Source organism: Protobothrops mucrosquamatus, unplaced genomic scaffold (genome assembly GCF_001527695.2).
Source record: "Protobothrops mucrosquamatus isolate PMUCROS unplaced genomic scaffold, P.Mucros_1.0 scaffold1492, whole genome shotgun sequence".
NCBI lineage: Eukaryota > Metazoa > Chordata > Lepidosauria > Squamata > Viperidae > Protobothrops > Protobothrops mucrosquamatus.
This window is the reverse complement of record NW_015387667.1, coordinates 63,208-77,433: the sequence shown is the minus strand read 5'-3', so window position 1 is coordinate 77,433 and position 14,226 is coordinate 63,208. Positions and strand designations below refer to the sequence as shown.

The 14,226-nt window shown below is 47.8% G+C and overlaps 1 protein-coding gene across 1 annotated transcript in view; it reads right to left on the bottom strand.

Annotated features, from left to right (window-relative positions):
- The window catches only part of LOC107293063 (zinc finger protein 398), an 8,283-nt gene extending 2,854 nt beyond the window's left edge, over positions 1–5,429 (bottom strand). Inside the window, exons 1-6 of the mRNA XM_015822195.2 lie at positions 5,109–5,429; positions 4,360–4,486; positions 4,135–4,251; positions 2,157–2,396; positions 1,125–1,220; positions 342–416 (exon numbers count right to left, since the gene is read on the bottom strand). Coding sequence (XP_015677681.2) covers positions 342–416; positions 1,125–1,220; positions 2,157–2,396; positions 4,135–4,251; positions 4,360–4,486; positions 5,109–5,429 — 976 coding nt within the window. The remainder of the gene's footprint in view (positions 1–341; positions 417–1,124; positions 1,221–2,156; positions 2,397–4,134; positions 4,252–4,359; positions 4,487–5,108) is intronic.
- Positions 5,430–14,226: the final 8,797 nt, after the last annotated feature.

Below are 14,226 nucleotides of genomic sequence, written 5' to 3'. Positions count from 1 at the left end.
GGCAGGCGTGACTTAAAAGTACAACTTGTGACCTTCCTGACCAGCTTTGTGGTCTTCCAAATGGAGATTGTGTCACCACAAGAGGCTGCAACGGCTAAAATTTCAAGTACCACTTGTTCAGTGCCTCGTAACTTCAAACAGTCGCTCAACAAGGGGTCGTAACCCAAGGACTACCTGTATTTGTGGGCTGAATAACATTTTCAAGGTGTAACCAAAAAAATGCTATACTTACCATGTGGAATTCATTCTCTACATCATTAAGGACTAAATACTCCTGGTTATGCTAGCGCCTGGTTATGCTAAAGAATTGCTGTACTTTGCCATTATTATCCAGCACTCACCAAGCGAAGCCAAACTCTCCGGATCCTCGACGCACAACTCCTCTTCTTGTTTAATGGTGACTGCAACGGGTGGGTCTGTGCACAAGAGATGCAAATCAGAAATTTCTACTCTGCTTCACCTCCCCAGGCCCCAGTGCAGCGGGCAGAGGGTCTTCCATGAGTTCTCTCAGTGGAAACCAAAGTAGCTTGAAATGCTCGTAGGTTCCACTTTCTCCCTGCCACAATTTAAATGATAGCAGTGTTCCACAATATCTCAGGGGCTGCCCCAAAGAAGAGGGAGTCAAGCTATTCTCCAAAGTGCCAGAAGGCAGGACAAGAAGCAACGGGTGGAAACTAACCAAAGAGAGAAGCAACCTAGAACTAAGGAGAAACTTCCTCACAGTTAGAACAATTAACCAGTGGAATAACCTGCCTCCAGAAGCGGTGAACGCGCCAACACTGGAAGTTTTTAAGAAGAAACTGGACAGCCATTTGTCCAAAATGGTATAGGGTTTCCTGCCTGAGCAGGGGGTTGGACTAGATGACCTCCAAGGTCCCTTCCAACTTTATCATTATTATTATTATTATTAAATTGTCCGAGATGCCAAAGCATTGCTTGTCAAGCCACTCCACATCTTTAAAACAGAACAACATGAAGACAATGCCAAATCCCATTCAAAGTAATCACATAAGGGTATAACAGGCAGTAACAAAGGACAGCAATTTGAACTCTTGGAATATTCCACCCACCCCAATTAAGGTTCCCAGGAATACCCAAAATTTCCACTTGATTATTACACTCACATTCATCACTGCCAGGGCTTCCAGGAGACCATGGTTCCTCTTTAATGTGCAGTTCTTCTTTTTCTTCCTTAATATTATGTCGAACAATCTGATATTCTTTGCAGAATAAACAAAATGACACCCCAAGTGTTTTCAAGCAGCAATCAAACAACAGTACCTTTTTATTTGATATAACTTACAGTTTACCAATGTGCATCATGTAATTATTATGATATTCTGGGATGAAATTAGATTTCCTACCTCAAGATCCTAAAAGAGCTGCCTCCACTGCAGTTTGGCCTAAATGCTTAAGAAAAAAAATAGATCGGCGCAAAGTCATTCCTCTAGGAAGGTTCTGACCTAAAAGCAGGACTAAGTGGTGGATAAATTGATAAAGACCGAGTATTTTTAAAACATGATAAATCGTTGCTCGGTTAAAAATATCATGTTTGCCTGGCCAAGAAAGAAAGAAAATGTTGCCTCAAGAGCTGAAGAAGCTTCTTGAAACATCTTCCACAAAAACCAAGAAAGTCCACTTGCCTCGTGAAAAAAAGCACCTTTGGGACAAAACGTTGCCACTTTTTTCCATCCAATCAGGAATCCAAGGAGATGTAACAACATAAAGACCGGAAGACTAAGAGCAGGCTAACAACTATTTTGCAAAAGGCAAGCACCTCTAGGAAGCTTGCAAGCAGACAGAAGAAGGACATCCTTCTTCCGTTATTGTTGCTTGGTAGCCGTTATCAAAAATATGGTATCTCTGGTTCCGGGCAGCCCTCAATAATTGGATCCTCCATTAATTTCTCCAATCTTTTAAAAATGACTAAAATTGGTGGCTATTGTCATATCCGATAGCAAATTTCATAGTTGAACGAGGATCTTTCCCGCCTGGCAGGTCAACACATGACTGCAAATTGCCAACTTTGGGGACAGGATCGGATAAACTTGCCACATCGCAAGTGGATTTGTGTTATGATTTGTTACATTGCCCCACAAAAGGATGTGGGTCGATGGATGAGGCTCTGCGGGCAAATATTATGGAGCAAAACTCACCGAGGCCAGCACTATCAATGAAGCTCATTTCATAGCAATTCTCTTGCTCAACAAACAGATTACTTTCTTCCTCAGCTTCTCCATCTCCGGAAGAAGCATCTGCTACATCAACAAACAGGTTGGTTTCTTCCTCGGCTTCTCCATCCCCGGAAGAAGCATCTGCTACATCAACAAACGGGTTAGTTTCTTCCTCCACCTCTCCCTCTCCAGAAGAAACCTCTGCCACATCCACGGGGGAAGCTGTACACACACAGAAGGAAAAACAACAACAACAAACAAGATTAACAAATAGAAGAGAATATCTGACTCCAAGAACTGTTTGGTCTTTGCTCGTTTTCTTGCAGACGTTTCGTTACCTGACTAGGTAACATCATTGGTACCGGAAGGGTTTGCTCTGTTTATACGAGGAGTCCTTGATTTACGATGATAATCGAGCCTGGAATTACAGTTGCAAATTGTGGTGGCTGTTAAGCAGGTGGCTCCTGATTTTTTTGCGGCAACTCTTAAGCGAACACCATCGTCATGCTGCGAATGCCCCAGTCAATAATTGAACACATTTTATTTAACAGGCGCTTTTTGCCAGAAATCAGGAGCGAACGCTGGAAACTAGCAAAAAAACCACCCAAATTCCCAGAAATGCGAGCTGATTGCCAAGTACCCAAAATATGATCGTGTGACCACAGGGAAGGCACAGCTATCGGCACTCAGGAGCAAATCAGAAGTAGCTCTGAAGAGGTCTATCGTAATTGCTAAGTGACTGGTTGTTAAGAGAGGACTACCTGTATAGAATAGCTTCTCCGGCCAGTGTGCGGGATACGATTTTCTCCCAATTGAGGGAGTACAAAGGGCAAAACCCCTCCCTCTTCCAACACTGCAAGGCATGTTACTGCAATATCCAATATCTCAGGGGCTGCCCCAAAGAAGAGGGAGTCAAGCTATTCCCCAAAGCACCGGAAGGCAGGACAAGAAGCAACGGATGGAAACTAATCAAGGAGAGAAGCAACCTGGAATTAAGGAGGAATTTCCTGACAGTTAGAACAATTAACCAGTGGAACAACCTGCCTCCAGAAGCAGTGAATGCTCCAACACTGGAAGTTTTTAAGAAGAGACTGGACAGCCATTTGTCCGAAATGGTATAGGGTTTCCTGCCTGAGCAGGGGGTTGGACTAGACAACCTCCAAAGTCCCTTCCAACTTTATAATTATTATTATTATTATTGAGCACCCCCCCCTCCCTTCTAGCACTGATGATGTACCCTAGTTGGGCCAAGAAATGTCTGCAAGAAAACAACCAAGCTGAGAGAGCACCAAGCATCCCACAATCCTCCTGCTCCTCCTCCCATACCCTTCTAGTACTGTTACCTAACTGGGTCATGAAACGTCTGCAAGAAACAACCAAACTTGGACAGCCCCAAGGACGCAACAGATTAACAAATTATTACAGCCTCAGTGTCTGTAATTGCCCATTCCATCAGAAGCACAGGGTAGTCTCCTGAACAAGGGGCATTTGCTTTTATTATGCATACTAGCTGTACCCGGCCACGTGTTGCTGTGGCGCAGTCTGGTTAAATGAAAAAGAAAGAGAAAGCGCACGTTTGTGTCACAGGTGTGACATCTATATAAAGTAGGTATATAAAAACACGCGCGTATTCAAATGCAAAGTTGTGTCAAAATTTCAAAGCAATCGGTGAGGAACTTTTGGAGATTTAAGATTTTGAACAAACGAACATTTACATTTTTATTTATATATAGAAGATGTGCCAACATATCTAAGTCCATAGTTTGCTGCGACGGGAAAGTAAAGAGTAAAGAATGAAGTAAAATACAAGTTCAGGCCCTGATATAAGGAAGCCGCAAAACTGCAGTCCAGGAAGTGGCGTGGATTGCTCTTCTCTTCCCACCCAAAACCGATCCAGCGATAAACTGGAAAGGACCGTTTGGAAATTAGAAAGCTTCGTCGGCCGGTGCCGTTAACACACCTGTGCAGCTGGGATCTTTAGGTACCTCCCTGTTCTCCAAGACTTCTGAATCCTCCATGCGCACTTCCTCCCCTTGTTCCATCTGGGATAGGATATCAGGCTTGGAAATGGCATTATCTACCACAGGAAAGGAGAACAGGTGGTTAGGAAACTAGGCAAGCTGGGCAACAAAGGGCACAGAGGATAACTCAAGTCGACGTATAGACAAGAGATCGGAGTCCTCACCCAGCGAGACCAGCATGTCATAGTTGCTCCTCATGACGGTTCGATAAAGCTCTCTCTGCCATTCTTCTAAGTTCCTCCATTCCTCCTCGTTGAAATGGACTGAAGCGTCACTGAAGTTCAAGGGCACCTAGAAAAGCAAGACGGCTAAAAAAAAATCACCGTGCATGTGCCATCAAGTCAACCCCATTTCCCTTCTCCTGCATTTTTATATTATTAGATCCCAAGCTAAAAGGTAATCTTCTCTTCGGTTCTAAAACTCGTTTGTATGGCCATCCACTCACTCTGACTGACCCTAAGCGGCTTACAAAAAATTAAAATTACCAGCTTTTAAACAAGCGGCTTATTCTTTTGACGGACTAGTTTTACAGCTTATAGAATCTGAAGATGCCAAAAGTCTAAATCACTCCAGCCGTCGTCATATTTTTCCTTACAGTCATAAACTGGAGAGCGGACGATCTTCCTCTTTTCAACTAGCCAGTCTGCCTTTGTCCGAAAGCAGAGCGAATTGTGATTCACGCCAAAGAAACCATGGCTTCTCGTTGTAATTTGGGGGAGATAAAAACCATACAGCTAACTGAAATGCCATAGAATTTATCTCTCAGGCTGAGCTGTGAGGCTCAAAGTAGAACCAAACTTTTGCTGATGGTTCATTTACAAGCCCAGTCACGCTTTGTAGCCTCCTCCCAAACCGTTCCTTGCAGAGTCCCGACTCTGCTCTGAATCAGGACACTTCAGTGGGACAGAATTACCTTGGGGATTTCTCCTTTAAATCCCGGAGGAAATCGCAAGATCCAGAAGTTCCGGTTCTTCAGTAGGCTCTCGAGGTTCTCCAACCTCCGCTGCAACACGCTATTCTCCTCTAAGATGGTCCCCAACACGGCCAGCTTGCTCTCCAGCTGGCTCCCCATTTCCATCACGGCTTTCTCACAGCCCATCCACTTCTGCTCGGCCGCCACCATCCTCTGCTCAAGATGGAGCAACTGGGCATTGGGGGACTCCATTGCGGCCTCTTTGGCTTCTCCGGCAGACATGACGGACCCAGCAGATGCTTCCGAGTTCCTGACCTTCATATCCCCATCGCACACCGGTTTAAATCTCTCTAAAGGCAGGAAGGAGGCCTTGCACCCCACAGCGCGCTTTCCAGGCTAGAAGGAAAGAGGAATTTGCACCCAAACTCTTCTCCGCCCAATTCAGACCCGCATCGTTTCAAGAATTGCAAAGTTCAACTCTGCTACTCGTCACCCGCTGCTAAGATTTAACTACCTGTATTCTGCTTGAGGAGCTTAAAGTCATCAAAGCCTGGTCCCTGCGTTTTCCAATTCTTACCGTTTAAAGTTTCTAGTCCTCATGGCTGGACCTTTGCTCGTTAACATTCGAGAAGCATTCGAAAAGGCATACGAACAGCGTGGCCACATAAACCCCACATCCAGTTTCTAACTCTCTTCACTCAGAAAATACAACCCAGTTTAATCATCTGACCCCCCCCACCATCAGTGCTCCCAAAGACCAGGGGACTACAATTCCCATTGGCCATCCATTACGACGGCAAAGGACTTGAGAATGCTCTGTTTAATAAACTAGAGCAGAACATTTTATTTGGCCAAGTGTGATTAGACCCACAAGGAATTTGTCTCCGGTGCAACTGAAGTGACGGAAAAAGGCTCAAGCGAGATCTGGGTTCAACTTCACTCACTCACCCAAGCCTACATTACAGGGTTGTTGAAGGGAAAAACTGGGCCACGCAGGATATAAACCCCCACGGACAAACAATACGTACCTTTTTCCTGTCGGCAAATAACCCGAAGGTGGAAAGTCTGGCAGAAATAAAAGCCCAGGGGAGACCTTAGACCTTTGAGCTGTTTGCAAATGGAGGAGAGAGAGAGAAAAAAAAGAGGCAGGCTGAAAAAAAATGAACCTGTTTTTTTCCCCCCCCATTTTCTTGGCTGGATCCCTCATTGCGACGGGCATCCAGACCCTCCCCAATTTTCTCCGGGCGCCTCGTTGAACGACCGACCGGACCCTCCCCAATTTTCTCCAGGAGAAAGACGTTCCAGTCCAGCCCCACCCGAGGCAGAAATGCTGGGATGACGTTCCCCCCCCTCCCCCCCAAAAAGGCTCCCAAAAGGGGGGGGAGAAGCGCAGGAGGGGGGAGGGGAAAGGTCTGGATTCGGACGCAAAAGCGAGGACCGACCCTCCAAGGGGGGGAGGGGGAAATTCCCAGCCAAAAATGGGGACCTTCCTTCCCCCCCACCCACGCGCGCATTTCCGGGAGAGGCCACGCTAGGCGCAATCGGACAGGGGCGCGCCCGCTGGATTCCGCCCAAAGGAAGGTGGGCTCCCTCGAGGTCCGTTAGAAGAGCCCCCCTCCAGGACTTTTAGGGTGGGGGTGGGGCAGATCTTGCAGGGGAACCCCCTCCCCCCCAGTTCATCTAGCCAGGGGAGGGGGGGCGGCGGAGGACCCTCGTTTAGGGAACGGCGCTGGCAAAAGACACCCCCGCCTTGCCCACCGCGGAGGATTCTGGGAAGCAGCTGAAGGGCGCCCGGTTACTTATCCGCAGAGCGCCGGGAGGGGACCCCCCTCCCTCGGGATTCGTGACCCCTCCCAGGTCTCCCCCCCGCCCCGTTTTGCGCTACCTGGATGCGCCCCCCCCCCGCTTCGCCCCGACGCTCCCGCGGGGCCGCCTTTGTCTCGACTGCCGCAACGCCGCCGCGCACTCGGGAAGGCTGGCCACGCCGCTGCGCATGCGCCGGGCCCGGGCAGCGAGTCGAGGCGGCGCCCGAGAAAGAGCGTCTCTTTCGGAGAGCTCGGCAGCGCCGCCCTGGCGGCCGGAAGGAGAGGAGAAAAAGCCCCGCCTAAAGCGCTGCTGGGTTTCATTAATTCAAGGATCTCCTCGGTATGTGGGGATTCTCAAGCTTCCAAATCATGGTGGTTGTTGTTATTGTTGTTGTTTTTTCAAGAGGCAACTGGACTTTCTTGTTTCTCCTGTGAGGACGTTTCGCTTCTCATCCCAGAAGCTTCTTCAGCTCTGTCTGGATGGGGTGGGGGGAATGGAAGGAATTATTATACGCCTTGCCGACGGTCGGTCATTTGCATTTTTTTGTAGAGAGAGCCGTTGAGGCCACTGGGAGCTTTGTCTGTGTCCTCAGGGTCGCCTGAGTGGTGCCAATGGGGGTGAAGCCTTATTGGCTACTGGATGTTTTCCGCCCTGGGTCCCTCCTGCAGCCAAGAAGGCTCCGCACGGATTTGCACCACTCGGGTGACCTTAAGGACCACAGGGAAAGCTCCAAGTGGCCTCAACGGCTCTCTAAAAGAAGGCAAATGACCAGCCATCTACAAGGAGTATAAATCCTTCCATTCCCCACCGTCATTTTTTCCATTGAAGATGTTTCCCTTCTCATCGAAGAAGCTTCTTCAGCTCCGACCGGATGGTAGGGAATGGAAGGATTTATACTCCTTGCAGACACCTGGTCATTTGCATTCTTTTAGAGAGTCGTTGAAGCCACTTGGTTTATCTGTGTCCTCAGGGTCGCCTGAGTGGTGCAAATGGGTGTGCAGGATGCTTTCGGCCCTGGGTCCCTCCTGCATCCAAGAAGGCGCCACACCTTAAGGACACAGATAAACCCCCAAGTGGCCTCAATGGCCCTCTAAAAGAAGGCAAATGACCCTTCCATTTCCCCACCATCTGCTCAGAGCTGAAGAAGCTTCTTGGGAAGCTGAAGGGAAAGGGAGAGGTTTCCAAGCTGAGCCATGCTGGCTGAGGAATTCTGGGAGTTGAAGTCCACGAGTCATAAAAGAGCCACGGTTGCCTACCCCTCCCCTAGACCATCTCAGACAAATGGCTGTCCAGTCTCTTCTTAAAAACTTCCAGCGTTGGAGCATTCACCGCTTCTGGAGGCAGGTTATTCCACTGGTTAATTGTTCTAACTGTCAGGAAGTTTCTCCTTAGAACTTTAGTTAGTTCCCATCCGTTGCTTCTCGTCCTGCCTTCCGGCGCTTTGGAGAACAGCTTGACTCCCTCTTCTTTGGGGCAGCCCCTGAGATACTGGAACTTTACTATCCTGTCCCCCCTCGTTCTTCTCTTCATTAAACGAGACATACCCAATTTCAGCAACTGTTCCTTATATGTTTTAGCCTCCAGTCCCCTAATCATCTTTGTTGCTCTTCTCTGTACTCTTTCTAGAGTCTCAACATCTTTTTTACATTGTGGTGACCAAAACTGGATGCCGTATTCCAAGTGTGGCCTTACCAAGGCATTGTAAAGTGGTATTAACACTTCACCTGATGTTGATACTATCCCTCTGTTAATGCAGCCTAGCACTGTGTTGGCTTTTTTGGCAGCTGCAACACACGGCTGGCTCATATTTAAATGATTGTCCACTAGGACTCCGAGGTCTCTCTCACAGTTACTACTATTGAGCAAGGTACCCCCTATACTATACCTGTACATTTGGTTTTTCTTGCCTAAATGTAGACCCTTACTTTTTTCACCTTTGAATTTCATTTTGTTAGATAGAGCCCAGTGTTCAAGTCTGTCCAGATCCTCCTGATGGCTCGCTGCATCGTACTCCATCTACCACATTAATTCAGGGGTCCCCCCCCCCCAACCTGCCGGTCCATAGCATGCCAGGAATCGGTCCACGCAAACAAGCGAAGCAAGCAGCACGTGAAACCTCTCTCCGCAGTAGAGTCCCTGTGGAGGCCGCTGCAGTTTAATTGGCTTCAAAAGGGTCTTGTGAACCCAGACAGGGAATCCACACCCGTGCCTCCTCCCTTCGCGGAAGGGCAGCTGGATGCCAGGGGTGGCTCCTACCGCTAACAACCAAGGGGATCTAGGCATGGATGAGCCGGTGGCATTCAGAGTTTGGGGGAAGGGGATCAAGATGGACAGTCTCCAAGGGCTGGTCCTGTTGCACCCTCGGAGCCAACCCTGTCCTAGAGGGAGACTCCCTTTGAAGGGCAGTGGCACCGTGCAACAGGCAGGCCAGAATGTGTCCTGAAGGAAAGTCTGACGTTCAACGCCTTGGTTGCCTGGCTTCCTCCCAACCCCTCAAGCCAACATTGTTTGCGCAAGCCACGACACTCTCCTTTAGGGGGTCCATGTCATAAGAACCCTCTGGGCCCCTTAGGCACTAAAAACAGTAAATCTGTCAAGCTCGTCCCCTTTAAGGCGGGTGGACTTTAACTCCCAGAATTCCACCCGTCTTAAAGGGGATGAACTTAATAATAATCTATATAAATAAAAATGTAAATGTTCATTTGTTCAAAATCTTAAATCTCCAAAAATTCTTCACCGATTGCTTTGAAATTTTGACACAACGTTGCATTCGAATACGCGCATGTTTTTATATACCTATTATATAGATGTCACACCTGTGACAGGTAAAACATGCTTTTTTTGAAAAACAGCGCCATCTGTTGGACGTAAAAGCAACACACTTCTTTTCCATTTAACCAGACTGAGCCACAGCAACGCGTGGCCGGGTACAGCTAGTAATAATAATAAAGTTGGAAGGGACCTTGGAGGTCTTCTAGTCCAACCCCCTGCTCAGGCAGGAAACCCTACACCATTTCGGACAAATGGCTGTCCAGTCTCTTCTTAAAAACTTCCAGTATTGGAGCATTCACCGCTTCTGGAGGCAGGTGGTTCCACTGGTTAATTGTTCTCACTGTCAGGAAGTTTCTCCTTAGTTCTAAATTGAAGCAGATTCCACCCCCCTCCCCAGGATCGTCCCTCTTTCCTTCCCCCCCACTCCTTTCCAGCCACTGGACGTCCGATCCAGTTTCCCCAAATCCTGAATGACCAGCCGCATTGTATCTCTCCACTGTACAGGTAATCCTCAACTTACGACCGTTTGTTCAGCGGCCGTGCGGTTACAACAGCGCTGGAAAAAAGGGACTGTTTTTCACACTTACCTCCGTCGCAGCATCCCCACGGACAAGTGATCAAAATTCAGACGCTTGGCATTTGACTCGTATTTATGACGGTCGCAGCGTCCTGGAGTCACGTGATCAAAATTCAGACACTTGGCATCTGACTCGTATTTATGACGGTCGCAGCGTCCCAGGGGCACGTGATCAAAATTCAGACGCTTGGCATTTGACTCGTATTTATGACGGTCGCAGCATCCCTGGGGTCACGTGATCAAAATTCAGACGCTCGGCAACCGACTCGTATTTACGACAGTCGCAGCGTCCCGGGGTCACGTGATGAAAATTCAGACGCTTGGCATCTGACTCGTATTTATGACGGTTGCCGTGTTCCGGTGGGGGGGTGTCGCGTGATCCCCGTTGGCGTCCTTTTCACTAGCAAAGTCGAGAGGAAGCCCAATTTGCTTAACGACCGTGTGACTAATTTTAAGGTCTGCAGCGATGCGCTTAACAAATGTGTAAAATGGGACAAAACTCACTTGTACCGATTTCTCACTTCCGGGCTGAATTGTGATCGTACGTGGAGGACTCCCTGTATTTAATATACTACATTGATCCTCCAGCAAGAGTCCCCCCCAAAAAAAGTCCACTAGGCAGGAATTATTGCCTCTTCTTTGCGGCACCCCCAAAGCCGTCGGCACCCATGGTCCCCAAATCTGGCAAGGTGATTTTTTTCCCCTTCTCTAACTTCGAGCCAGTGAATTTTTCCTCTCTTTCGGCTTTGTCCCTCTCTAGCTGAATTCTCTTTCTCTTCAAAAAATTCCTTTGTTTATTCGGATGGCATGGCCGAAGTATTCGGGGGTCCGCGGGCAAACTATAGGTAGACCCACAACAGAGCTCAAACTTTCAATGGGCTCAGCAAGGCAGTTTGGTGAGTTGTGTGCCCCATAAATATGAGTTGGTAGCCGAGCGTCGGAATTTTGACCCCGGGACGCTGCGACCATCATAAATACGAGTCGGTTGCTGAGCGTCTGAATTTTGATCACGTGACCCGGGGACGCTGCAACCGTCACAAATATGAGTCGGTTGCCAAGCGTCTGAATTTTAATTAGCGATCCTGGGACACCGTGACCATCATAAGTAGGAGCCGGTTGCCGAACGTCTGAATTTTGATCATGAGAATGCTGCAACGGTTGTTAAGTGTGCAAAACGGTCACAAGTCTGTTTTCAGGGCCATTGTAACTTTAAATGGCTACTAGACAAAACTGTTGTAAGTTGAGGACTATTTAATATTAATAATTATTGACCGGCTAGCCTCTGGATGCCTTTAGCCCCAAGCATTATTTAATAAAGTGGCACTGCTTGGGTATCTTGTCAATTTCAAGGTAGCATTTTGGGACACATTAGCCTGTTCACAAACCTTGGTAGAATTGGTACCCGGCAAGATTGACAGCGGCTCATGCCAGCTTGTGAGGTGAGACGTGGCAGGACCAGCTTCCCCCCCCCCCAAGTTAACACAATTAAAGCAATTGGGAAAACACAATGGCCTGGGTTCACACCATCCTGTTAAGCCACACGGGCTGCGTTTGGACCCAACCCAACGTCTGCCTGGCAGAAGACGCACGGGTCCCGTGTACCCATTTCCTGCGGGGTTTTTTTTTTTACAGCTTTCAAAATTATCGGGATACAAAATTATCGGGATACAAATTCGAATAATAAATAAATAAATAAATAAAAAGATTAGAATATTTGTAGCTGGGTTGAATTGTGGGTGTTCTTGGTGAGCTCCGAGTTGGGTGGTGTTCTTGCAGACGTTTCGTGACCCAACCAGTGAACATCATCAGTGCTAGAAGGGAGAGGGGTTTGGGGAGAGGAGGAGGACAATGATGACTCTGGGGCCCTTGGTGTTCTTTGAGCTTAGTGGTTTTCTTGCCATTTCATGACCCAACTAGGTAACATCATCAGTGCTAGAACGGAGAGGGGTTTGTGGAGAGGAGGAGGAGGACGACTCTGGGGTCCTTGGTGTTCTTTGAGTTTGGTGGTGTTTTTGCAGACATTTCATAACCCAACTAGGTAACATCATCAGTGCTAGAAGGGAGAGGGGTTTGTGGAGAGAAGGAGGAGGAGGACGACGACTCGGGGGTCCTTGGTGTTCTTTGAGCTTAGTGGTTTTCTTGCAGACATTTCATGACCCAACCAGGTAACATCATCAGTGTTAGAAGGGAGGGGGTTGCTCTTTGTTTATATACAGTGCCTTGCCCTGTCATTGTTGCTGGGAGTGTTCCCGCTCGTTCCTTGATTAGACTATTGTTTACCGCTTGAGTTTTGCTCTGCTATTAATCTTGGTGTTGATCTCTGCTTATTTGGGTGTCGATTGTTTTGACCTCCTCGTTTCCTTCTCAGCTTTTGGATTGTTTGTTTTGAATGGCGGGTAAATGTCATTTACCCGCCATGTCAACGGCTGATTTTTTTTCCAAGTGCCGAAGGACCAGAACTTCTCCGGCGTTTTTGAGACGTCGCTTCGTCTAAAACGCTAAAGTCTCTCAATTGAAACTACGGTGGCGTCTGTCCACGTGTTGTGCAATTGCTATTATTATATTTATCGGGCCACCCGAATAAATTCACAGCCCTCCTCCCTTCTGCATATATATATATTACAGCTTATCAAACTTTCAGGGATATGTATGTAATGTATGTATGTGTGTGTGTGTGTGTATATATATATATATGTATGCATGTCTTGGCGTATTCGGGTCTTTTCCCGTGTAAGATTGAGAGTGTCTTGGCGACGTTTCGACGAGGTCCCACTCGTCATCTTCAGGCTAGGGTCTTCGGCTTCGTGCTTGTGCGAGCAAAGTGTGATCGGAGCTGCCGTCTCTCTATAAATATTGGTGGGGGTGTGTGGAGTGCTGGCTTTGTTGCTATAGCTGGGTTGGTTGGCTGTGTTGGAGTTATTGTTTGCGGATTGTTCGGCTGTTTCGTAACATCCTGTGTAGCTGAGGTGCTGGCTGTGTGCCCATTAGTCTTTTGTGTTGTAACGACCTGGGTAATGGGCTGTTACAACACAAAAGACTAATGGGCACACAGCCAGCACCTCAGCTACTCAGGATGTTACGAAACAGCCGAACAATCTGCAAACAATAAGTCCAACACAACCAACCAACCCACCTATAGCAACAAAGCCAGCACTCCAGACACCCCCACCAATATTTATAGAGAGACAGCAGCTCCGATCACACTTTGCTCGCACAAGCACGAAGCCGAAGACCCCAGCCTGAAGATGACGAGTGGGACCTCGTCGAAACGTCGCCAAGATACTCTCAATCTTACACGGGAAAAGACCCGAATACGCCAAGACCTGCATGTGTGTGTGTGTGTGTCTGTGTGTGTGTGTGTGTGCGCGTGTATGTATATGTATATGTATGTATGTTTGTGTGTGTCATTTCCTCGCATGCACGAGCTCATTATAATTTTTTAATCAAGGGAAAAGAGGGAGCACAGAGCAGAGACGTTACACAAACTAAAAAAAGAAAAAAAGAAAAAAAAAGAAAGCAAAGAACTCTTTTTCTTTCAGCCACCCATTCCCCAAGTTTCAGCTTTTCGGGGATTTTTTCCCCAAGGCATAACAACAAGAGCTTATAAAACAGCATACAAATCGAGCATAACGAAAAAGCAAGATAGTCCGATCACCCCTTTGGGTTCTTCTCCTTCTCGTCTACCTTCTCTGTCTCTCCCCCATCCCGACAACCACATTCCCGCAACGGTCTCGGAGGTGACCCCAGCAGCCAAGATACAACGGTGTCTTCCCGGAGGTCTTTTGAGTCTCAAAATAAGAGGAAAAAAAAACCTGCAGGGGATTCGGGAAGCCCAGCAGTGATCCAACCGAAATCCTGTCTCGTCCTGTCTTTACTTAGGAATTGCAGAATTTAACAGAGTTGGAAAGGGCCGTGGAGATCTTCTCCTCCAAACCTCTGCTTGAGCAGGAGACCTGATACCTT